We start from the raw sequence: 26,141 nt of genomic DNA, 5'->3' as shown, positions 1-26,141 counted from the left end.
CCTCAGAATTGCCCCCCTCACCCCCATCTTCTCCCTCTCCCCATCGTTGGACCCTCCACCACCCCTGCGCCCTCCCCTACTAACTCATCCCTCACCATCCATTGCTGTCGCTGTCCTCCTGATCAAAATCCGTGTCATGGCCTTGACATGTGTGCTCGACAGTACAGGTGGCTGAAGTACGTATGGGCTGACACGACTGACAACAGTTCAGTGTAGACGGAAAACAGTCGCTCTGACACACACACACACACACACACACCAACCACACCATCTGGCCATGCAAGCGTGGATGGAAGATTTCAACCCGCCTCCACCAAAGCAGCCAACCAAATTCGAGTCCTTTCCGTCAGGCCACCTTGCTGGGGGAGAATTCCCTTCTCGCTGCGAGGGTGTGGGGTTTGAAGAGAGTGAAGGTGAGGGGTGAAGGTTGAAGGTCGGATTATGACCCCTGGCTGCATTGAACCAGACTGTTCGGAGGTGGCAGAGTGCAGAGGGTTTCTTATCAGCTGATGACACTTACCCGCAGTTGATCTGTTATCTCTGGCCCCGGTCAGCTTATTTCTGGGAGTGAGATCATAGTAAGAGTGTGTGTGTGTGTGTGTGTGTGTGTGTGTGTGTGTGTGTTTTGTCTCACGGTGTGTGTCAGTGTGTGTGTATGTGTGTGTGTGTGTGTGTGTGTGTGTGTGTGTTTTGTGTGTGTGTGTGTGTGTGTGTGTGTGTGTGTGTGTGTGTGTGTGTGTGTGTGTGTGTGTGTGACGGCGTGTGTGTGTGTGTGTGTGTGTGTGTGTGTGCGCGCGCGCGCGCCAGTTTGCCTCTTTATCTGTCTCTCGGTCTGTCAGTGTGTGTGTGTGTGTGTGTGTGTGTGTGTGTGTGTGTGTGTGTGTGTGTGTGTGTGTGTGTGACTGCCTCTGTTTCTGTCTAGTCCTCCCATCTCTGGGCTCCTGTGTGTGTGTGTGTGTGTGTGTGTGTGTGTGTGTGTGTGTGTGTGCATGCAGTGCGTGCGTGTGTGTGTGAGCGTGCGTGCGTGCGTGTGTGTGAGCGTGCGTGCGTGTGTGTGTATGTGTGATGGTTGTTTGATCTCCCCGTTTCTGTCAGTCACAGAGTCAAGCTTTTACAGCCATATCTTTCTCAAGGCTCTAGCTTTCTCTTTGTCTGTCTGTCATTCTGCCTACCACTATTCACAAACATTCACGTGTACTGTATTTCCGCCAGACCTCTCCCACTGTCGTGCTGTCTTGGTGAACGTGTGTTTGTGTGTGTAGGTATGTATGTATGTATGTATGTATGTGTCTGTGTGTGTTTGTGTGCGAACGTGCGCGCGAGTTTGTCAGTGTGTGTGAGTCGAGTCTGTGTGTGTGCGCGCGCGTGCGTGTATGTGTGTGTGTGTGTGTGTGTGTGTGTGTGTGTGTGTGTGTGTGTGTGTGTGTACGCGCGCGCGCGCGTGTTTGTGTGCGTGCTTCATGCAAATTGCCTGTTCAGAGTTTAGTTCAGATCCACACAACATGGAGCGCAGTCCTTCCTTCCTTACGCACAGACGTTCGCACGCACGCATGCACTGACACACTCACACACACATAAACACACGCACGCACACACACACACACACACACACACACACACACACACACACACACAAATGAGCAGAATATGCAAAGACGGGACAGAAATGTGAGTGCACATCTCGCATCTCTGCTCGTCTTTGCTTTGAATTAGGTCCCTTGTCCGCTGAACCTCCACTATCATTTCCGCGGGTCGTAGCCCCGTCCCTAAAGACGAACCTATGATTTGAAACGTTGACACTCCTTATCAAAGTGAGTCTTGTTTTTACAACCCCCTGTTGTTTTAACGAACCTTGGCTAGGTTGCACAAGCGATCTTTGCCGCACGACAGTCTGCTTTACCCTGCGGAAAATGTTCCAAAGTGTATGGACTCGAATTAGCTCAGTTGAGTTAGAAACCAACCTTCTCAAGGTTAAGCAAACTTAGCGCTGCAAAGATCACTTATGCAAGCCAGCCTGGGCTTCTCACCTTTCACAGCGGTGGTCAGAATAAAAAGAAAGACACAGGGAAAACAGTCACAGAAAAGCGCCACAAAATTAGTCAGGGAAAAAAAGTCACTAAATTAGGAAGAAAAACAAAAGCAAAAACGGAAGTCACCAATATATCATGTGCTCACATTTCATGCTTGTATTTGTATTTCGTTTTATCACAACAGATTTCTCTGTGTGAAATTCGGGCTGCTCTCCCCAGGGAGAGCGCGTCGCTATACTACAGCGCCACCCATTTTTGTATTTTTTCCTGCGTCCAGTTTTATTTGTTTTTCCTATCGAAGTGGATTTTTAGAATTTTTTCCAGGAACAACCCTTTTGTTGCCATGGGTTCTTTTACGTGCGCTAAGTGCATGCTGCACACACGGGACCTCGGTTTATCGTCTCATCCGAATGACTAGCGTCCAGACCACCACTCAAGGTCTAGTGGAGGGGGAGAAAATATCGGCGGCTGAGCCGTGATTCGACATTCTCTCGCTTCCGAGGCGGACGCGTTACCTCTAAGCCATCACTCCACAATGCTTTAAACCTAAATTTAAAGCAATGTGTTTTTGACTGCAGCATTGCATATGGATGGTTGTTCATTTAGCTAAGCTCGATCTGACATGTACTCATCTCTTTCTGCCTTCCCACTCTGGTGATGAGATGCGTCTGGTTTGAGTGAGGACAATTCAAGCTGCGTTTGATCATATATTTTGATTTGATTTGAAATGGATACTTATATTGCGCCCATCCTCGGTCGGAGACCAAGCTGTAAGCGCTTTACAAACTCGGGGTCATTAATTTGTACAGCAGGCTGCCTACCTGGGTAGAGCCGACTGACGGCTGCTATTGGGCGCTCATCCTTCGTTTTTTGTATCAGTTAATCAGATTTCAGGCACGCACACATGCGCTCTCAGACAGACCTGTAACATTTGCTCACCTTTGCATTTAAAAGCTTTAAGCGACCACAATTATTTACCATTTTACACTTCTCCTTGCGTTTTATGTCCAAGTTTCAAAAACTTTTAATCTGGTTTGCGGTATATGCTTTACTTGTAGAATTTTGGTTTACTGACTTGAATTTTGTCCTCGTGGAAGTGAACCAGAGCAATAAAGATGGCCTAAATTGTGTGCCTTGGTGGTTGTAATTATGCACACTATTCCTTCCATAATGTCGCTGGATTATCAGACAGAACAGGGGAAATGTCAACTGATTTTTAACATATATCGTTTGCTATGACGTTTCATCTGTGACATTTTTACCCTTCTAAATTTTGTGACTTTTTTTCATGTAACTTCCCCCCCCCCCCCGACGATCTTAACAACATGCAAACTGATGTATGCACTTCGCATGTAAACCGATCCATGCACTTAAGCATGTAAACTGACCCATGTACTTAAAAGCATGTAAACTGATCCATGTACTTAGCAAGCAGCATGAGCCGTGACAGACCTATGGCTCTACCTGATCAAACCCTGTTGACAATCCACTTGGGTACACATTGTTTCGTGTCAACACTAGGAAAGTGGCGCAATGTTGTGGCGATGGATCTCTAGCAGAGACCCGGGCGGAGGAAGAGAATAACGCATTCTGTCGAAAGAAAAATGTGGTTTCCGTCCGTTGATTAAGTTTATACATTATAAGAAAGAAAGAAAGAAGAAAAATAAAACAGTAACAGAGCAGCAATCAGTTCACGTGATGCATCAACCACAAGTAAAGTTCTATAATGTATAATATACGTCAAGAGTTTTTTTAAAATTTTTTTTTAGATTATTATTATTATTATTATTATTATTATTATTATTATTATTATTATTGTGTGTGTGTGTGTGTGTGTGTGTGTGTGTGTGTGTGTGTGTGTGTGTGCACGTACATTAGTGTTTAGTATCTGCTTGGATGTATGTGCAGGGGGTATGCATGTAAGTTGTCGTTTTAGTGTTTAATTCCATGTATTACTCTCTGGTTTTTACAATGTGCAGCGCAGCTGGCAATGGCTTACACGGATGGGCGCTATTCAAGTTGAATTATTATTATCATAAACACACACACACACACACACACACACACACACACACGCACGCACACACACACACACACACACACACACACACACACACACACAGAGAGAGAGAGAGAGAGAGAGAGAGAGAGAGAGAGAGAGAGAGAATAAGTGAAGGAAGATGCTGTGAGATTCAAACGCAGAGAACCAGGTTTCACGAGCGATTTTAGCTATGTTTGCTATGCCAGTCTTGAATAAAAGCTAATTTGTGTTTGCACATTTCTTCTGTCTTTGCTGCTGTGTGCTCATGTCAAATGATCGGTATAAGGACAGGCTCGGCGCTTCCCTTCTTGAGGAAGTGTTTGGGTTTGTTCCAGTGTACCTTTTATTCACCTGTGTGCCAGCTGAATCGGCAGCACAAGCAGCACTGACTTGAAGTTATGTACCTTGTGAATAGAGAGAGTTACCACTCTTTACTATTTGTTAATCATTTAATCTCCTGGCCTCATTGTTTATTAATTTTATGTTTGCTTAGCTTGAGAATTTTCCAAAGTCTGTAGAATTAGCATTACAGGACACCTAAGAGCAAATTCAGCGCTGATCTTTCCTGCTTCCTAGATTTTATTTTGATTTCCATTACTATACAGCCGAGTGGTTAAAGCGTTGGACCCCCGGCTTTCAATATCTGAGGATCCCGGTTTCGAATCTCGGTGACGGCGCCTGGTGGGTTAAAGGTAGAGATTTTATCCGATCTCCCAGGTCAATATATGTGCAGAGCTGCTAGTGCCTGAACCCTCCCCCCCTTCGTGTGTATACGCACGCAGAAGATGACATGGGTTAAACGATCTTTAACGTGCGAATTTGATTTTCTGCTTGCGTATACACACGAAGGGGATTCAGGCACTGGCAGGTCTGCACATATGTTGATTCTGGGAGATCGGAAAAATCTCCACCCTTTACCCACCAGGCGCCGTCACCGAGTTTCGAACCCGGGACCCTCAGATTGAAAGTCCAACGCTTTAACCACTCGGCTGTTGCGCCTGTCCTCCGAATGTCCATAACCTGCTCTGTTCTCACATGTCTGCTTACGTTTGCTGTTTTTTGTTGTTGAATAGTACCCATGACCTCTCTTTGGTCTTGCCTTTACCTCCACTCCACTGTCATTTCTACTGATTACAGTCCCTTGGATAAGGACCTGTGACTGATGAGAAACGGTGACAGTTCTTATCGAAGTCAGTCTTATTTCACGGCCCACAGTTTTATCTGTAACACCCCTTCTTCCTTTTGAAATTCCCAGATAGGACCTTGTGTTGTTCCATGGCTGAGCCCGAGAACAGGAAAAGAAGGAAATATGTTGTATGTTCCGTCACGCCTACCGCTGATTGCAGACATCAAGTTGAAATATTTATTGTAGACGTGCATTCACGGTGAAACGGTGGCCTCGTGGTTATGTGCCCAACTAGGAAGCGAGTGTATAACGCCGGTTCGAGTCCTACATACGGCCCGAGTTTTTGAATTTTTTTTTTTTTTACTTCCCTCTCAGCTAGACCCTGGGTTCTTGTCATTCGGATGAAACGATAAATTTAACTGAGGCGCGTACACACGGTAACCGAAAAAAATAACCCTGGCAAGATTATGTATGGAAACAATCACACTGATTGTATATAGAACTAACACACTTGGAGACAGAAAAAAAGAAAATAAATATATATGGGTGACGCTGCACGGTGGAGAGATTTTGGGAGAACAGCCCGAATTTCACACAGGGAAAAATCTGACGTGACAAAAGTAATACAATACAATAGAGTACAATACAATACAGTACAATACAATACAGTACAGTACAACGTAATGCGCAGCCCACAATACAATACAATAAAATGCAATACAATACAATGCAACAGAATGCAGCACAATACAACACAATGCAATGCAGTTCAGTACAATGCAATGCAATGTAATATAATCAAAAATATAAAAAAAAGACGAGAGAGGATGAATTAGGGGTAGGAAAATTAAGAAAAAAAAAAAGAACCTGATGAAATCAAAGATGAACATCTGAAATTAAATAGACGTAGTTACTTAGAAAATTACTTAATGGACGCAGGAAAAGGAAAGTCGTTAACGGGGAATAAAGGAACAAAAAACCCAAAAAAACTAAACATAAAAACAAAAACCAAACACGACAAAAAAAGAAAAAAAAAAAAAAAAAAAAAAAGCCAAAACGACATAAAACGTTCCCAGTGCTCATGCTTGTGAACACTAACGTACTTACTTACTCCTCCTGGCATATGGCGCCAACAAAGTCTGGGATCGACAAGCACCAGAGTGGGCGAAAAGCTGAGAGTTGTAAGCAGTCTGCCGCAAAACCCCACCCACAGAGTTCGATTCTCACAGCCACATTCTTCTTTTATCTGTCTAACTCTTGAGTCTTTTACTTTCGTGGCATTTCCACCTCCACGCACGCACCACACGACAGGGTAATGGACACGTTGATTGTGGCTGTCGTTTCGAGGATGGTGAATGTTCGATCAGTTCGGTCTCTGAGAGATTCAGCTGATTTTCGTTCCAGGTCTTGCCCGCTGCTGTGTTCATCTACTCTTCCACTGTTCTTCAGGTGGTCTGCCTCTCTTTCTTTTTTTTTCCTGGTGGTGTCCATACGAGCTCAGCGCTTGTGTGAAAGGACCCCCGCCCCCCGCGTTCAGTTAAAAAAAAAATTATTATTATGATTTTTTACCAGTCGGTTTACTGATTTGACCGCTTCGGAATGTGTGTGGCACTTTGTGACTGTTTCAAGTCTGAGGTGAACGACCTGTCGTAACAGTGACGTGGCGTTTTGGGAATGGAAAGGGGGTGGCGGAGAGGATATTGGGGGGTCGGGAGGGTTGATGGTGGGGGTGAGGGTGAGATAAGGGACATGCATAGTGTGATCTAACTTATTTGTCACAGGGAGCTTGTTTATCTGTTTAAAATCCTTAAACGGCACGATACGATACGATACGATACGATTGAATGCGATGCGATATGAAATACGATAAGATAGGATGCGATGCGATGTGGTGCGGTGCTATGCTAGACGATACGATACGATACAATTTGATCCAATCTGATCCTCTCTGACCCGAACCACCATACCACCGGCACACCGCCCCGTAACACGACACGACACGACACGACACAGTGAAATTCGTTCTGAATCAGAGCTGTGCATACGTGTTCATGACTGGCTTGTGAGCATTTTGCTTTGTCTCTGCGCAAGATGATGATGATGATGATGATGATATTAGCACAATATCATTATGATTATGAATAATTATTAACACAATACAACACGACGCAACACAATACACCACACCACACCACACATAAATCATCACAACCAAAGTGATCAGAACTACCACAACCATAAGCTAACAAAGCTTACCACAGTAACAGCTGACGATATTGACCAACGCACTTTCCGAGTTGGGCCTAACTGATCAAGGGACGATTAGTGACTAAGACAATCAAAGGACGATCCATAACTAGAAATAGCATAAAAAGAAATATTATTTTTCCAATGGAGAGATGTTATATTCCTTGCGACCCGAAGTACATTCCTTACTATAAAATACATAATCTATATTCTTTACTACTATATATTTTTTTTCTGGCAACGGTTAATTCCACTGCGATGGCATAGCTATCCAGATAACAAACAGGCAGGCAACTCTGACTTGAACGAGGTCACTCCGCCGTGACGGTACCTCAAATAACGTCATGGAAAGTTTGTTTGAAAGACGTTCTATTTGAACTGGCTGCTATAAATTGCTGTCGGCAACAGCTGTGTAGGCTACACATCAGCTGACTGACTGTTCCACGGCTTGAGAGAAAGAGAGAGAGAGAGAGAGAGATAGAGGGTGAGTGTCAGCTCAGTGAAATCATAGCCGGCTCTTTCGTCCCAGTTTCTGTTTCAGCACCGGCAGTTTTTGTCTTTTCTGTGACAAGACTTCTTAGTCCCCAGCAGGTTGGTTGGTTGGTTGGTCGCTTTTTGTTTAGTCTGATCTTGTGTGTGTGTGTGTGTGTGTGTGTGTGTGTGTGTGTGTGTGTGTGTACATGGCGATTGTCAAAGACTCCTCATCAACAAGAACTTTTTAGATATATACTTTTGTTTATGATCCATGCTACAATGTTTAATATTCTACTCGCATAGAATTCCGTCGTATGTTTTGTGTTTGTAATATCTGTGTATCACCATAACAGGACTTACTGCTAAAGTTTCGTTTGGTCCTGTCGAATTCATAGTATTTGTGTTGTGATATTTTCAAAGAAAACGGTGTTTAAACCAACAATAGCAAAGAAAAAAAAAGAAGTTATAACCGCGTGTAAACATAACAGATTATTTGATTGTTATCACCGTGTTTAACGAAACATAACAGACTTGAAAAAATTATTGGCGTGAATCCAGTTTTCATGTTGGATACAACACTCCTTCATGGTGGCATCTGCTTGGATGTGGTAGAGTTTAGTTAACGTCCGATCGGCGTAACGCCCTTAAGGTCAAGTTGTTCGTGGCTGTGGTCTTATCCATGGGGGTGTGATGTGGTCAAGGCGTTGGTCCTGTGGTCTTGTTCGAGGAGGGTCCTTGCTGTGGCGATGTCTGTGGTCCGTGCTATGGCCTGGCTGTCTGTTTCGATGTGTTATAAAGTCTTTTACGTGCCGTGCGCTGGCCAGGAGTTGTTGGATGACAGTATACGGATTTAGCTCTCTGTACTGCAGTGTACACAATTGTATTGTCTCTCTTTGTATAGTAACAATGCGTAGGTTTGTCTATCAGGTGAAAAAAAAGTTTCTTGTAAAGAAATGGCGGTAATGTACAATATATCGGCCAGACATAACACCTATCTGTGACTCATCACGACAGTAAAAAAGAAACCAACCAACCAAACAAACAACAATAATCCCACTGTCGTGTTAAAAAACAGCAACAAAACAACAACAACAACAAAAAAAAAACAACAACAAAAAAACAACAAAAACCAAAAAATCAGTGAAGAGGTACTCAGCCTAAATCAATATTCAATATGTTTGGCAAATTTTTTTCTTCGTGTACACACAGACACTCAGACAAACACACAGACAAACACACAAACACACAAACAAACAAATACACACACACACACACACACACATGCACACGGTTTCCCCATCGCTTGTGTATGTGTGTGGATGGAGTGTGTTGTGTTTGTGCATCGTTTGTAACTTGATTTACGTGATTATGCTCCAAAAACAAAACAAAATACTACTACTGCTACTACTACCACAACTACTGCGACGAAGGCGGTGGACTCTCTCTCTCTCTCTCTCTCTCTCTGTGTTTTCACTTTCGCGCAAAGAGCGAACAGCACTCTCATGTTAATATTGTTTCCATGACCAGGACGGAGTGACAAGAGGGTGTCAGACTTGACGAGCAGCAGAAGAGAGAGAGAGGGGTAGCTGAGTGGGGAGGGTAGATTATAAGGGGGAGTTCACCGCCGCTCGTCAGAACAGCTGACAAGCGAGCATGAAAGGAAAGTTGGAGCTATGCCAGGCACAACGAATAGAGGACACACACACACACACACACACACACACACACACGCAATAACAAGAAGAACCCCAAAACAGCATCAACAACAACCCCCCCCCCCCCCCACTCCAAACCGGAGTCAAATTGCACCGTTGTTGCTGACTTTGAATGGGGAAATTGCTGTACACCTCTCCATCCATTTTCCCAGCCCTTTGCAAAGTCCCGCTCCATTTCTTGACGGAAGAGTAAAGCTCCCTGTACCCTTTTCTGGTTTTGTTTGTTTGCTTTTTTGTTTATTTATTTGTTTGTTTGTTCCGTTCCGTTCAGTTTTTGTTTGCAGTTCCGAAACTACGTGAGTTTTACACAGCTTCAGTGTTCCAGGATCGACAACAACTCACACTGACACACATTTCGTTGACTGTTTATGATTATTTGTTCTTCAGTTAAAAAAACAACAACAAACAAAACAACTGTGCTCTGTGTTTGTGCAAGACCAGTTTTGGAAGAAAGGTTTGTGTGTGTACTATTTGTGCACTGCGCATGTTTAAAAGACGTATGTATATTGTTTGCTGTGTGACGGTGCGTTTTAAAAGGAGTTTTTTTTTTGCGTGTGCTTTTAGTGCGTGACGCGTTGTTCAAAAGAAGTGTTTGCGTGTGCAGGAGGCCTGCTGTTAGCTGTGACGTGTGTTTTAACGGAGCGTACATTGGGGGAAGGGGGGTGGGGTGACGGGAGGTGGGATGGGGTAGGGGCAGGGGGGTCGAGAAAAGATTCCGGTCCGATGTGTAAACTCAAAGACCCATAAACTCACTCATTTTGTGTGTGTGTATGTGTGTGTGTGTGTGTGTGTGTGTGTGTGTGTGTGTGTGTGTGTGTGTGTGTGTGTGCAGAATATCAATCAATCAGTCAGAATGAGCTCAGCCGCCCATAGCACGCTGTCTGCGGGAGAGGGGCAGGAGATGCGGGAGGCACAGGAGGCCATCAACTTCTACCTCAAGCCTGGCGTTGGTGCCCAGCGCTCCGTCAAGGCCTATGACGACACCAGCGAACAGTATGAACAGGTTGGGGTATTGTATTGCATTATATTGCTTTACATTGTATTGCATCGTATCGTATTTTATTGTATTGTATTGTATTGTGGGCAATATCCACAGTATTTTCCCTTCAAGACTGAATGAGCAGTGGTCACAACAAGACGTGGACGTTCACTCCTTCAGTCACACAGAGTGGAGGGGAAGGAATGTGGATGTAGCTGTGTTATATTGTAGTGTATTGTCGTGCACTGTATTGTATTGTATTGTAGGCAATATCCACAGTATTTTCCCTTCAAGACTGAATGAGCAGTGGTCACAACAAGACGTGGACGTTCACTCCTTCAGTCACATAGAGGAGTGGAGGGGAAGAAATGTGGATGTAGCTGTGTTATATTGTAGTGTGTTGTCGTGCACTGTATTGTATTGTATTGTAGGCAATATCCACAGTATTTTCCCTTCAAGACTGAATGAGCAGTAGTCACAACAAGACGTGGACGTTCACTCCTTCAGTCACATAGAGGAGTGGAGGGGAAGAAATGTGGATGTACTGTATTATATTGTAGTGTATTGTCGTGCACTGCATCGCATTGCATTGTATTGTATTGTATTGCAGCAGTTGTTTGACACAACAGATTTCTGTGTTAAAAAAAAGTAGATGTGTCCGTTTTTCTCTCTGCTGTCAACAGACTTCTTAAAAAGTTAAGGACCACTTTACTGAAGCAGTTGTGTTCTAATGAAATTAAAAAAAACAAAAACAACAACCACATACCCAAACCAAGTAGAGATGATTTAAATTATGCAGGTTGTGCATGGTTTACCTCTGTTTCTCAATGAACCCAACCGGTTCCTCCAGGTACACATATGCGTTTGAAATATCGATGTTCCAGCTTATAATGCACATTTGTTTAATGGTGTGCAAACGAGAGTTATGGAATTTACATTGTAGGAAATATATGGAAATGTTTGTGCAACAAAGCAAAGCATGTCTGGTGCAGATTACATTGGCTACAAACGCCGCTGTTTGCATTAGCATCATTCAGCATCATTATTTCAGCCTCCCACCTCCCACCTTCCCACCCCTCTCCCATCCTGTCATGGTCTTACTGTATCACGATGATGCGCAAAATCACTTTCAAAATGAGTCGTCAGTTGTCTCGAATTAAGAGAGAAAGAGAGAGAGAGAGAAAAAAAAGAAAAGATTGACATCGTCAATACACACCATTGAAGTTCTCGGCAATGACCATATTTCTTTCCTTTCACTTCTCTGCATGACTGACGGAGTGAGCGTCCACGCCTTGTTGTGGACATAATTCATTACATCTTGCCAATTTCTCATTAATTACGCTGCTACAATTTGGGACTTAGCCAATGAAAACATTTTAAAAACTGTTCACTATCCTTAAATGACCTTTATAATTGACCTTTTCTCAAATCCTCATTAACTTCTGAGTAAACCAGACTATATCGATTTAGGTGTTCTGTCTCAAAAGAGGAAACTCCAACGGAACAAAGCGATTTTTATGTTTGAGACAATGTCCGCCCGTGCCCCCTCGTCTCTCAGTAGTACATTTGAAAGTAAACTGATTAACGATGTGTATGAAATCTATATCTACCTTCCAAGAATAGGTGTTCTGTCTCAAAAGAGGAAACTCCAACGGAACAAAGCGATTTTTATGTTTGAGACAATGTCCGCCCGTGCCCCCTCGTCTCTCAGTAGTACATTTGAAAGTAAACTGATTAACGATGTGTATGAAATCTATATCTACCTTCCAAGAATCGATTACGTCAAATCTATATGTTTACATACTCCGAGGTAGTTTGTGGAATACCATACTATCTTCATATATAATGTGCACACAAGCCTGATATGTTTCCAGAAACATGCATCATACTTAACTCATTGATAAATTTGCAAGCAGTGTCACCTGAAAAGGCCACAATACTTTTCGAACGTAAATTGGATTCTTACTATTCACGTATGTATTTATTTACCTGTTTCTTCGGTCTCTCTCTCTCTCTCTCTCTCTTTTTAATTCAGTATCGTGAAATACTTTTTTCATGTTTCGTACATCTTAGTGTATTTTACATTTTATACACGATGACTGTTGATATGACATTTATATTCTCTCTGTCTCTTTCTCTCTATCCATATTTTACTCTCACTCTCTCGTTTACATTTAAACGTACAAGCAGTTTTCTGTGCACACTTACTATGCGTAGATGTGCGTACAGAGACAGGTTGAAAGTTGTTTTAAGGAACACAAAGAAACGAGGCATACACGCATGATGGAAAAAAAAAGAAAGTTGTCAACGCCTGTTACAAGTATTTTTTTTCTCTGGTCTGCTGTCGTTTCCCATGTCTAACCCACGTTTTCATGACTTTCATACGTGGTCGTGTTTCGATAACGAATTATTTTTCTTTATCAAGTGTGCGTTCCTTTCGTTTCTCACGTCTAACCAAAGTTTCCATGATTTTCAAAGTGGAAGTGTTTCAATAACGCATTATGTTTCTTTATCTAGTATTTCCTTTTCCTTTTTCCTGTCTAACCTGAGTGTGTCTGATTTCAGTACGTGAATGCCTTTCAATACGCGGGCCCCCAGCAGGTGGCCAAGACGATCAGCAGTCTGTATCCTGAACAGAGCCAGAAGGAGAGTGTTCGGATCTTGGATGTGGCCGCTGGCACAGGTCTGGTCGGGGTTGAGGTGAGCTTTGTTTCTTCCTCAGTCAGTGTCTGTCTGTCTGTCTGTGTTTACCTGTCTGTCTCTGTCCGTGTCTTTGTCTCTGTTTCTCTCTCTTTTTTACCTTCTTCCCAACCTCAGAGGGCCGGATGTAAAAAAACAAAACAAAAAACAAAACAAATGTGCTTATTCCCTTAACCTCGAGAAATAAAATTTCTCTCTCTCTCTCTCTCTCTCTCTCTCTCTCTTTTTTTTCTAACCTTCCCCATAACCCAGATTAAAAAAGAGTATGTTTTGAATTGTTGTTTTGTTGTTATTATAAATGTTGTCTTAAATGTTTTTTTTCCTTCATTTTTTCTGTGCTGTTCACATCTTTAAAAATTGTGTGTGTGTGTGTGTGTGTGTGTGTGTGTGTGTGTGTGTGTGTGTGTGTGTGTGTGTGTGTGTTTATGCTTGTATGTCCTTGTCATGGTGTTTGTGTAATTCCTGATATTTGTTTTACCATGTGGGGTATTAATAGAATGTTCATCTATTGCATTGCATTATATTGCATTTTATTTCGTTAATCTATCGCATCGCATTGCATTTCATTCCATTGCGTTGCATTGTATTGCAATGTGTTGTTTTGTTTTGTATTGCATTCTATTCTATCGTATTGTATTGTATTGTATCGTGTTGTTGTATTGTATTGTATCGTGTTGTATTGTATTGTATTGCATTGCATTGCATTGTATTGTATTGTATTGTATCGCATTGCAGAACATTGTATTGTATTCTGTTCTGTTGCTGCTGCTATTACTATCGTTGTAATTGCCGCTGCAGACATAATAATCAACTGTGTGTGTGTGTGTGTGCGCGCGCGCGTGTGTGCGTGCGTGTGTGTGCGTGCGTGTTTGCGTGCGTACGTTCGTGCGTGCGTGCGTGCGTGCGTGCGTGTGTGTGTGTGTGTGTGTGTGTGTGTGTTCTACCGGCAGATGCACAAACTGGGGTTCCGGAACATGGACGCCCTGGACCCCAGTCAGGGCATGCTGAACGTGGCCTCCAGGAGAGGCATCTACGGGCGACTCTTCACAGAGTACATCGATGACAAGAAACTGCCCATCGATGATAGTGAGTATGACTGGCTGACTGATTGACTGACTGACAGACTAACTGACTGACACCACTGACTGAGTGAAAACGGTGGACCGCGCTTGATCAATGAGCGCGACCCAAATATGTTAAAAAAAAACAACTACAAAACTGCGAGCGTAAACCTGACAAGATGGCGTCGAGAGCCTTGGCCAAAGGAATGATTCAGCGCTTGTAGCTTTTAGATGCATTTGATTGGCTAAGAGTGGACCGGGCAAGACGGGTCGTCTTTTCACTGTCTGCCGCGCGAATTTTGGCCAAGCAGATCAAACTGATAGGCCTAGTTTGCACCAGTTTGACATGGTCAGTATATGTATCACCAAACATGGAGTATAATACAATTTCCTCCTTTTGCTGAAAAGAGTGAGGTGAAGTGGTAACAACAACAACAACAACTCAACAAGTCGACAACTACAATCACTACTACTACAACTACTGCTGTTGCTCTCATCCTTCTCCTCCTCTTCCCCCTCCTACTATTACCACTCTCCCCCTCCCCCTCTTCCTTCTCCTCTTCCTTCTATTACTATGACTACTGCTGCTACAAAGTAATATCGCACCAAATCTTGTACAGAGACAAAACTAATCGCTTTCACACCAGTCATGCATAACTCGAGGGCTGAAAGACAAAATTTACAGATAACAAATGAAGAATTTTTTTTTTTATATAAACTGTCGGCTGTAAAATAAGACTCACTTTCGAGAGGTGTCGAACGTTTCAGACCATAGGTCTGTCTTCACGGACTGTGTTAGCTGGAAATGACAGTGGAGGTAAAAGCAGAGCTTAACTCTCTACGTACAAACGACACAAAGAGGTGACGATGACAGCGTTTCACTGCTTATGGTACCTTTAAACTTTTACAAGCGGAAGGATATTACATTTCAATTCTTGCATTTAAGAAGCGAAAAAAGAAAAAAAGAAAACCGCATTTCTAACTACGACAGCTGTAGGTTGAGCCATTGCGCGCGCGCGCGGTGGGGTGGGGATTGGGGGTTAAACTAGCCGTCATGAGTGAGTTAAGAGAAGTTATGAGTACCAGTCAGTAAAGGAAGGCGAGGATGAACAGAGAAGTGAGTAGAGATTCAGAGGTGAGAGAAGGTGGTCCAGATGAGGAAGGAAGGAAGGAAGGTGGGGTGAGAGGGTAGGGGGAAACGGATGGATGAAAAAAAGGGAGGGCAGGGAGGTTGAAGAAGAACTATCCATGACTGGGCAGGTGCCTGGACTTCATCAGGAACATGTCAAAGACTCAGGTCATTCTCAGTTTCAACGAGGTGTCAAAGCGTGCGGGTTGATGCATATACGCTACATCACATCTGCTTAAAAAAAAAGGGGAGCAGATGCCTTTTCCAGGGACACATCACCAGGCGGGAAAGGAGCCTCGAGCTCTGAACAGTGGATCAGGTATCCAACGCCTAATAACCGATTCTGCCATGGTGTCTGCTTTAACTCACTCAATACGGCCAGTCCTCTCTTCTCCTCTACACAGATCCCTCGGATGTCCAGTGGGTGTCTGAATGACCCAAGCTTTAGCTTCCGTCGTCAGAATTGTGGTATTCTTTGTCAACATTCACCTCTTCAGTATAAGAGCCTTCCGCTTGCAATATTTTGATGATTGTAATTGGGGTGAAACGCTGTTAACGTTGTCTCTTTCGCCGTTCGTATGGAGAGAGTTAACCTTTTTTTTCTGCATAGTGACAGGCCATGGAAAAGCGTTGACTTGTTTCTACAAAAAATACAACAGCTTTGTCTTGGGCTCGTAGCATGTACCTTTCATAATAGCCGGAGATGGAAAACTGGAATATAGCATGTGCTCTTGATGCCGCTGGTAGTGGTGTTTTTTCAGGATGGTTTTGGTGTGATTCCAGAATCCTATGATTCCATGGTCATCTGCGGTGGTATGGGAGAGAACCAGATTCCTTGCTCTGCTCTCCATGAAATGATTCGTCTTGTCAAATCAGGTACAGTAAAAAAAAAGAGAGCGAGAGAGCGAGAGAGAGAGAGAGAGAGAGAGAGAGAGAGAGAGAGAGCGCTCTCAAATGCTTCAGCGACAGAAAATTTGACACAAGACAGCCAGTCCCCCTGAGAGCAAAACACAAAATGGGTTTGACAGAAAGGATGCTGGCATCAGAGATGTTGTGTCAGCAAAAAGCAGTGCACGCTCAACGTGACTCAGTAACAACGAGGTGAACGTCTCGGTATCGGCCAGCTTTACTTCCACGCTAAGTACACAGACTTCCGCGTGAACATCCATACAGCAAAGCGCACTTAGCACAGAGCAGCATCAAAGTCTGTGCCCGATGTCTATGGATCATACTAAGCCTTTTGACTTTGTCTACACAAGTAGCTTGTGCTGAATCCTTAGACAGTTGGGTTCGTTATGCAAGTTTCTTATCATTTTCAGAACATTCCACCAATTGGTGGCAAATGACATGAAAAATTTGCTCCGTTTCAAATCTCCTTCCCCCCTCTCCATTGGGATGAAGCAAGGCTATACGTTAGCACGTACACTGTTCAGCCTGATGATTGCCATAACAGTGTACGAAGGTTACTTAGTTTTTTTCGCTAGGCATTAAGGGTACAGATTTTGAACATTGGAGTTTTAGTTGATAGTTTATATCTTTGCTGTTTTTGTTTTGAATCACCATTATTTTAATCCAATGTTGATGTCGGTACCAACCAACGCTCCCTCCGTTCAAATTCTTTCTAAAAACTGGTGTTCTGTGTGGTGTTTTCGTGACCCCCTCCCCCCCCCCGCACCCTCCACTGTTAATTTGAGTTGTTTTCTGCATGAGAGTGGCTACTGAACTATTTCTTGGGCGTGGGTGCCTCCGAATGGGCGATTGCCAGCGCGTAAGTTAAACCTTACTTTGAGAAAATCGCTATCAATTGCCATTATTATTGTTATTGTTGTTAGAAATAATAATAGTGCTGAAATTATTGTAATTATGATTATTGTTGTTGTTGTTGTTATTATAATAACAACTACTAATTATTATCATTACTTATAGTGAATGATAATAGTATTATTATAATCATTAATTAATAATGATAATAAGTATTGATACTGCTACTACTGCTACTGCTGCTACTCCTCCTCCTCCTACTACTTCTTATGATGATGATGGTGATGGTGATGATGATGATGATGATGATGATTATCAATATGTGTACAGGCGGGTACATTGTGAACGTAACCCGGGTGGAGCACCTGAAAAACTGCTCAGACTACGTGGGGCGGCTGGAGAACCTGATGCAGCAGCTGGAGTCTGACGGCAAGTGGAGGCAGGTGACCAGAACCACCTTCCCCAACTTCCTGAAGGGCAAGGAGGGGCTACTGATGGTGCACCAGGTGCTCTAGACAACACAACACAACACCCCTACTCCCCCTGCACACACTACAGTGGGCATAGCCCCCCGTGGATCCAGTAATCAGAACCTTCTGCTGTAGGAAGCCTGTCAGACGGACGCTGTGCGCCACACTGGTGCTTCAACTGAGTCAGTGCTTTCCCAGAAGGATGGTCACTCCCTATGGAATAAAGTTTCCACTGATGATTAACTTCACCAAACATTTGTCTTGAGCTTCGTGCAGATGAAAAAAAAATCCTCATATTTTCTAGTTAATGTGACATCCCCAGCTTTATGGGGTAGGTAGGCTTAATTGCGAACAACGTGTAATTGCGAACGGTTCGTGTACCACACCCCACTTTGAAGCGTGCTTCACCACACACATTTCACACACACTTCGACATCGTTTCTGATACCTTAATAAGTCTTCAATTCCGAGAACCGATCAAACGTCAGATATTTCCCACTATTTTCGCTTTGACTGCCTCGTTCGCAATTAAGCATACCTACCGTATGATCCACACAAAGTGTTCATACAGCAGACAACCCGGACCAGGAGCCAGCCGCATTGCTCGGACGGAAGAGCCTAGTATAGTCGTAACCCGCTGCTAAATGTGTGTAGTATGGAACTGACCAATGGCGTAGTTCGGTCAACGTAGGCATTTTGTCACGTGTAACTGTCAAAAAGTTAGAACCAAGCAATGCAACTGGCTCCAGGGCAGAGTTGCAAGAGGCGATCTTTTGCAGCGCTAAGTTAGCTTGGAGAGAAGAATGTTCCTAAGTGTGTGGAATTTACCTTGAAGCCAGGAACATTCTTAACTCAAAGCAAACAGCGCATCTGAGTTCGCTCATGCAACCCCCACACCCCCAGGAAGCTGAAGCCCAGGAAGAGTTATTTTTGTTGCCGTTCCATCATCTGCACCGTTTCACTGGCATTATCATCACCACCACGCCGCATATTCTGAGTCTCCCATACATAACCAAGCCCGGGTTCACCTGCCGAAGTCTCAGCACCGATACTCCACAGGGAACTACCCATGTTTTGTTCATGGAAAGTTTGGTTCTCGCTTGGGAACAGGCTGGTACATGACAAGCCAGTTGTCCCCTCATTTTGAACTGTGAGACTACATGTTACATGAAATTTTTAGGGAAGATGAGATGATAGAAATTAATGTCCAAATAAACCCGCACGCTTATGGAAACTGCTTGAAGTGAATCAACTTCTGCCATGATATTAGTTTGATATTAGTATTGTACGATGATGGAATGATGCTTTGAAGCTGCTTAATAAGATCCCATATTGTTTAATGCTTTGCTTGTTTGTCTACTGTTATTTGTGTATAAATTGGTTTTTCTTTGTGAATGATCTGATTCTTATACTGTGCACGCGCAAGTATATTTTCATATATATATATATACATATATATATATATATATATATATATATATATATATAAGAGAGAGAGAGAGAGAGAGAAAGAGAGAATTTGTATCGTTGGGAAATTTGACTTGGTTTGGCTTGTAGTTTCTTCTTTTCGCTCCTCTGTTTACTTGTTTCCTTCCTTTTCCATTAATACTTTTGTACTTTGGTTTCGCTCTTGTTGACAGAAGATGTACTCCAGGGAAAAAACAACAATTGAATTTTTTTTCCCGGAGTTTCGTTTCGGTTAAGATGGGTAGGGTGGGTTGGGGTGGGTACATTTCAAAACGGAATGTTCGGTCCGTTTTAGTTCATTTTGGGGGCAAGTGTGGTTTTCTTTATCAAATAAAGATTCTTTCAAGAAATATACCTTTGGTTTTTTGTGTATATTTATGTGATCCTCGTTCTTTTTGAAGGTCTACAACAAACTGAATTCTTTCTGTTTCATTGATGCAAACACGTAACCGCACGTGCACGCACTCGCATAGACATTGACACACAGACACAAAGGCGCGCGCGCGCACACACACACACACACACACCCAAACATGAACTTTACACAGACACACAACCGCACGTGGTCAGATAGACCCATATGTATACATACGCACTGAAACAGACAGAAACAGACAGACAAACAGACTCTCTCTCTCTCTTTATCTCTCACACGCGCAAGAACACACACACACACACACACACACATACACGCAAGCACACACAAAGGCACAAACAAGAACACGCACACGAACACACACACACGCAAATGCATACACACGCACTGACAGAGAGAGAGAGAGAGAGAGAGAGAGTAGGCAGTTTAGTTTTCCACACCAAGTGTTGTTTTCAGTGAAGTTTTCCGAGTGACCTTGAGCAAAGTTCACAGTGAAATCACGAGTGCTCCCCCATGTCCATTCGTGAAGAAATGTACTGGTAGATAATCAGACGAAAGTTTTCACAGCCCGAGATAAAAACAACAACAACAAAAAACAAAAAACAACAACAAAAAACCTCCCCAAAACCCCCAGAGAGGGAACCACTTTTAGGAAAATTAACTAACTCAGTACGGCCAGTCCTCTCTTCTCCTCTACACAGACCCCTCGGATGTCCAGTGGGTGTCTGAATGACCCAACCTTTAGCTTCCGTCGTCAGAATTGTGGTATTCTTTGTCAACATTCACGTCTTCAGTATAAGAGCCTTCCGCTTGCAATATTTTGATGATGGTAACTGGGGTGAAACGCTGTTAACGTCGTCTCTTTCGCCGTTCGTATGGAAAGAGTTAATCATTGATCCTTTGAACTCACTTTTTGAAAAGCATAGGTCTATTCATAAGACAGCGACTTTATTTTCAGTTTCAGTTTCAATGGGGTGTCAAAGTGTTCGGACTGATCTATGTAATCCGTTGTCTTACATCTGCTTTGTCAAAACAAATAAAGAAACAAACAAATAATAACAATAATAATGATAATAGTAATGATGACGAAAATAATAGTGATGATAATAATGAGAATAATAATACAATTCGTAAGCGCCTTTCCATGTAATACATGCTCAGTTTGCGCTGTACAATGTAAACACCGACGTTTAAAACATGAATTTAAACACTAAAATGAAAAGAAAAAGCCTACATACGTAGCTCTTTACTGTCAGCCAACCAAACACTCAAGCACAAAATTCGCACACACACACACACACACACGAAAAAACCTAAATAATGCAAACAAACAAACAAAAAGAAAAAAAGAAACTATTAAAAAAAAAGAAAAAAAAAAAGAAAAATGCCAGCAACAACATTATCAACAACAAAATAACAACAAAAATAAGCGGTGCTGATGCCTGACCTACGTATAAATTCAACGCACTGGACAGACCATGGAAACCTATCTATGTTTGTTTGCAACATTCCTCTTCGTTCGTGGGCTGCAACTCCCACGTTCACTCGAATGTTTTTACCCCGCCATGTAGGCAGCATATTCCGTTTTCGGAGGTGTGTATGCTGGGTATGTTCTTGTTGCCATTTACCCACCGAACGCGGACATGGATTACAGGATCTTCGACGTGCGTAACTGATTTTCCGCTTGCGTATACACACGAAGAGGGTTCAGGCACCAGCAGGTCTGCACGTATGTTGACTTTGGAGATCGGAGAAATCTCCATCCTTTACCCAACAGGCGCCGTCACCGAGATTCGAACCCGGGACCCTCAGATTGAAAAGTCCAACGCTTTAACCACTCAGCTATTGCGCTCGTCAAAGTAAACAAATAAGTAAAGACATTAAAATATGCTGAATCCGTTCCACGGCCTTTAACGTCAGACATGTCCACAAAACGATATCGAAATATTGTACGGGAGTTTTTCATACTTCGTATTTCACTCTCTGGGAGACCTTGACCTTATATCAAAGATTAACATTGCAGAAAGGTCATTTTTTTAATTTATTTTTTTTAAAACCAGATATAGCTCAGTTTGGGTAAAATCTGCGAACACACGGACCTCACAAAAGATAAAGGGCGACTTCTCAAAAGCAGGAATGTCATTATATATATATATATATATATATATATATATATATATATATATATGTATGTAGTGTGTGTGTGTGTGTGTGTGTGTGTGTGTGTGTGTGTGTGTGTGTGTGTGTGTGTGTGTGTGTGTGTTTAAATTATTATTATTTTTTCATTTTTTTGATATTTACTTATTTACTTATTTATTTATCTATCATTGTTCTATTTTCTTTTCTTTTGTTTCTTTCTTTCTTTCTTTTTTTTTTTTTAATCCAGAGATGATTTCAATCATGTTCGCTGCATTATAATCATCCACGACTCTCTCACTGAATACACAAACGACTGTTTCAGTCAACCACACTTACACCATGATCAGCTTGAAAAAAGCAATGTTTCAGACCCAAAATATTGGACAGTTATTATAATGGATGAATGCGGATCTTCATTGTTAAAGAATGGAACTGCACTTGCAAAAAACCACCCAAAAAACAAAACAAACAAAAAAACCCAAGAACAAAAAACACCCATGCTTGTGAGTAATGCTCTTTACATTGGTTGCTTACACAGCTGTTTGCTGAAAATTCAACATCATTTTCACCATGCCCGCAAGACTGCTTGAGTCCAACTGGTCCTTAATTTTTTGCGTGTGTGTGAACAATCAAATCAGTCAAAGCTGGCATCCGAGTCAGGTTACAATGATCAAAACAGCTACTGCAAAACTAAAACCAAAAACAACCTTTCTGTTTTCTATGTCAGTATGATGATGATGATGGTGATTTTGGATACTTATCTCTGGCGCCTGTCCTCGGTCGGAGTCCAAGCTCTAAGCGCTTTACAAACACAGAGTCATTTACACAACAGGGAAGAGCAGACAGAGAGCTGCCCTTGGGCGCTTATCATTCGTTTCCTGTGTCATTCACCCAGGTTTCACACACACACACACACACACACACACACACACATACAAACACACACACACACACACACACACACACACACACACACACACACACACACACACACACACACGTAACATGAATACTTTTTTTACACTAATATTCACATGCATTCCCTTTCCTTTATCCACTTCTTTACTCCTTTCCGTCTAAAAACACTTATAGTGAATAGACGTTAAACTGAAGATAAAACACACACACACACACACATGTAACTTTTTATTTCATTTTATACGTATTAACGTTTTGTTTGTGTAGGCAGCCATATTCCGTTTTCGGGGATGTGCATTCCGGATATGTTCTTGTTACCATAACGCAAAACGCTGACATGGATTGCGGATCTTTAATGTGCGTATTTGATCTTCGCGTGCGCATAATATACACTATGGTGGTTCAGGCATTTGCAAGTCTGCCGGCACATATGTTGACCTGGGAAATGGGAACAATCTCATCTTCGCGTGCGCATAATATACACTATGGTGGTTCAGGCATTTGCAAGTCTGCCGGCACATATGTTGACCTGGGAAATGGGAACAATCTCCACCCTTTACTCATCAGGTGCGCCCATGGTCGAGCCCGGGCGAAAATAGCGCTGTTGTCATTCGACCACCGCATCCGTCATGTTGGCATGAGGGAAGGAGTGGACGCGATACCACTACCAGTTTCAAGAAAGCGTCAATGCGATCGGATAACTCCATATACGCTGCACCACAGTGCGCCTGACCAGTGACATTATTCAGGGCATGATTGCATGCACATATTTTGCATACTTGTCAGAGTAGATTTCTTGTCCAAAACCTTGCCAGAGGACAACACGTTTGTTGTCATGGGTTCTTTTTCAGTGCGCCAAGTGCGTGCTGCACACGGGACCTCGTTTTATCGTCTTACACAAATAACTAGACGCCTACTGTGACTTTCCAGTCAAACCTGGGAGAAAGGGCGATAGCGGGAATCGAACCCAGACCCTCACGGATGCTGTATTGGCAGATACGCATGTTAACCGTAAGGATATGGGGGAACACACACACACACACACACACACACACACACACACACACACACACACACACGCACTCCCCCCTCCCAGTCTCAAATAGGTGTCAAGGTGAGCAGACTGATCTACAGAAGCCACACCATATTTATTTTTAAGATGTAAATGTAGAGTCGCCTGACCTTGGCTTAGGCCGGCCCAAGGCGTTTGTCAGACCTTGAAAGCTTACCCAGTGGTACTCAGGAGGCAGACGGGAGGCGGAGAGTGGGGTGAGTGACCCTGCTGGAACACACACAGCCACCCACCCGCACACACACACATCGCAACAAAACAAGACCTCTGCCACTCGCACATTTATTTTAACGACCTGTTTCAGAACTGAGAGTCCGAGAACATCAGGCCAGACCGATGGGATTTTTCCACACACGTTCTAATTAGTTTGCTGTTTTGTTTAAAAAAAAAACACACTCACACGTACACGCATCATCAGCATGCTCTCTGTATTGGAAAGAAAAGTAACCAGCAAAGAAGCGTGACGCATGGATGTGTGTCTCACCACGCGTGCACTGAATGGGCTGAAAGTCCACAAGTCCTGTTGTCCTGATGAGGTCACTGTGTGTGTGTGTGTGTGTGTGTGTGTGTGTGTGTGTGTGTGTCTGTGTCTGTGTGTGTGATTAACCTTTTGACTGCTGAGTTTGAGTTTTCAGTTTCTCGAGGAGGCGTCACAGCTTTCGGACAGATCTATTCGCGCAATCTGCCAAAACGGCAGCGTCCGTGAGGGTCTGTGTTCGAATCCCGCTCACGCCCGTTTCTCCCAAGTTTGACTGGAAAATCAAACTGAGCGTCTAGTCATTCGGATGAGACGATAAACCGAGGTCCCGTGTGCAGCACGCACTTGGCACACTGACAAAGAACCCATGGCAACAAAAGTGTTGTCCTCTGGCAAAATTATGTAGAAGGAATCCATTCTGATTGGTACAGAAATATATCACTGACATGCACACACTAAAGGTCTGACTAAGCACATTGGGGTATGCTGCTGGTCAGGCATCTGCCTAGCAGATGCGGTGTAGCGTATATGCACTTGTCCGAACGCAGTTCCGCCTCCTTGAGAATCTGAAACTGAAACTGAAAATATATACGCTACAGCACATCTGTTAGGCAGATGCCTGACTAGCAGCATAACCCAGCGCGCTTAGTCAGGCCTTGAGCGCATGCATGTATATCTATTTTGTGTACTTAGTGTGGATTTCTTCTTTCGAATTGTGCCAGAGGACAACGCTTTTGTTGCCATGGGTTCATTCTTTAGTGCGCCAAGTGCGTGCTGCACACGGGACCTCAGTTTATCGTCTCGTCCGAAAATCTAGACGATGAATTTGATTTTCCAGTCAAACGTGGGAGAAAGGGTGAGAGCGGGATTCGAACCCACCGGCACCCTCACGGACTCTGTATTGGCAGATAGATCATTCTGCTACCTTCCTCCTGTATGAGTTCATCAGTGCAGCATGAGTTTGAAGTCCACCTACTATTTTTATGTATACTTAATGATGATGTAATTGGTTTTGCTGAACAAAGGTAATGTAGTTCCCGAAGGGGAGGAGATGTAGTTGGTTTTGCTGAACAAAGGTAATGTAATTCCCGAAGAGGAAGAGCTGCAATTGGTTTTGCTGAACAAAGGTAATGTAATTCCCAAAGGGGAGGAGATGTAATTGGTTTTGCTGAACAAAGGTAATGTAGTTCCCGAAGGGGAGGAGATGTAGTTGGTTTTGCTGAACAAAGGTAATGTAATTCCCGAAGAGGAAGAGCTGTAATTGGTTTTGCTGAACAAAGGTAATGTAGTTCCCGAAGGGGAGGAGATGTAGTTGGTTTTGCTGAACAAAGGTAATGTAATTCCCGAAGGGGAGGAGATGTAGTTGGTTTTGCTGAACAAAGGTAATGTAATTCCCGAAGAGGAAGAGCTGTAATTGGTTTTGCTGAACAAAGGTAATGTAATTCCCGAAGGGGAGGAGATGTAGTTGGTTTTGCTGAACAAAGGTAATGTAATTCCCGAAGGGGAGGAGATGTAGTTGGTTTTGCTGAACAAAGGTAATGTAATTCCCGAAGGGGAGGAGATGTAGTTGGTTTTGCTGAACAAAGGTAATGTAGTTCCCGAAGGGGAGGAGATGTAGTTGGTTTTGCTGAACAAAGGTAATGTAATTCCCGAAGAGGAAGAGCTGTAATTGGTTTTGCTGAATAAAGGTAATGTAATTCCCGAAGAGGAAGAGCTGTAATTGGTTTTGCTGAACAAAGGTAATGTAATTCCCAAAGGGGAGGAGATGTAATTGGTTTTGTTGAACAAAGGTAATGTAGTTCCCGAAGAGGAAGAGCTGTAATTGGTTTTGTTGAACAAAGGTAATGCAATTCCCAAAGGGGAGGAGATGTAATTGGTTTTGTTGAACAAAGGTAATGTAATTCCCAAAGGGGAGGAGATGTAATTGGTTTTGCTGAATAAAGGTAATGTAGTTCCCG

General features: G+C 43.1%; 1 protein-coding gene across 3 annotated transcripts; it reads left to right on the top strand.

Annotated features, from left to right (window-relative positions):
• Positions 1 to 432: 432 nt before the first annotated feature.
• Positions 433 to 19,436, top strand: LOC143294097 (methyltransferase-like protein 27). 3 transcript variants are annotated; one of them, XM_076605526.1, is made up of 6 exons: positions 433 to 578; positions 10,466 to 10,636; positions 13,178 to 13,312; positions 14,263 to 14,398; positions 16,286 to 16,378; positions 17,594 to 19,436. In XM_076605526.1, exons 2-6 carry the CDS (start codon positions 10,487 to 10,489, stop codon positions 17,776 to 17,778), a joined length of 699 nt encoding a protein of 232 aa, XP_076461641.1. In that variant the 5' UTR covers positions 433 to 578; positions 10,466 to 10,486; the 3' UTR covers positions 17,779 to 19,436. The 3 variants fall into 3 exon arrangements, with proteins under 3 accessions (XP_076461641.1, XP_076461642.1, XP_076461640.1); XM_076605527.1 differs by lacking the exon at positions 433 to 578 and adding an exon at positions 7,844 to 7,928; XM_076605525.1 differs by lacking the exon at positions 433 to 578 and adding an exon at positions 7,899 to 8,035.
• Positions 19,437 to 26,141: the final 6,705 nt, after the last annotated feature.

The sequence above is a fragment of the Babylonia areolata genome, chromosome 19, assembly GCF_041734735.1.
Source record: "Babylonia areolata isolate BAREFJ2019XMU chromosome 19, ASM4173473v1, whole genome shotgun sequence".
Classification (NCBI taxonomy): domain Eukaryota; kingdom Metazoa; phylum Mollusca; class Gastropoda; order Neogastropoda; family Buccinidae; genus Babylonia; species Babylonia areolata.
Note: the sequence above shows the minus strand (reverse complement) of the source record. Positions and strands in the feature narration are given on the sequence as shown.

What these genes read in the sequence shown, in the direction of transcription:
- LOC143294097 (XM_076605526.1), top strand. Translation starts at nt 10,487, where the DNA reads ATGAGCTCAGCCGCCCATAGCACGCTGTCTGCGGGAGAGGGGCAGGAG. An exon ending in CAGGTCTGGTCGGGGTTGAG is followed by an intron (nt 13,313 to 14,262) that starts GTGAGCTTTGTT and finishes TTCTACCGGCAG; the next exon opens with ATGCACAAACTGGGGTTCCG. An exon ending in GAAACTGCCCATCGATGATA is followed by an intron (nt 14,399 to 16,285) that starts GTGAGTATGACT and finishes GTGTGATTCCAG; the next exon opens with AATCCTATGATTCCATGGTC.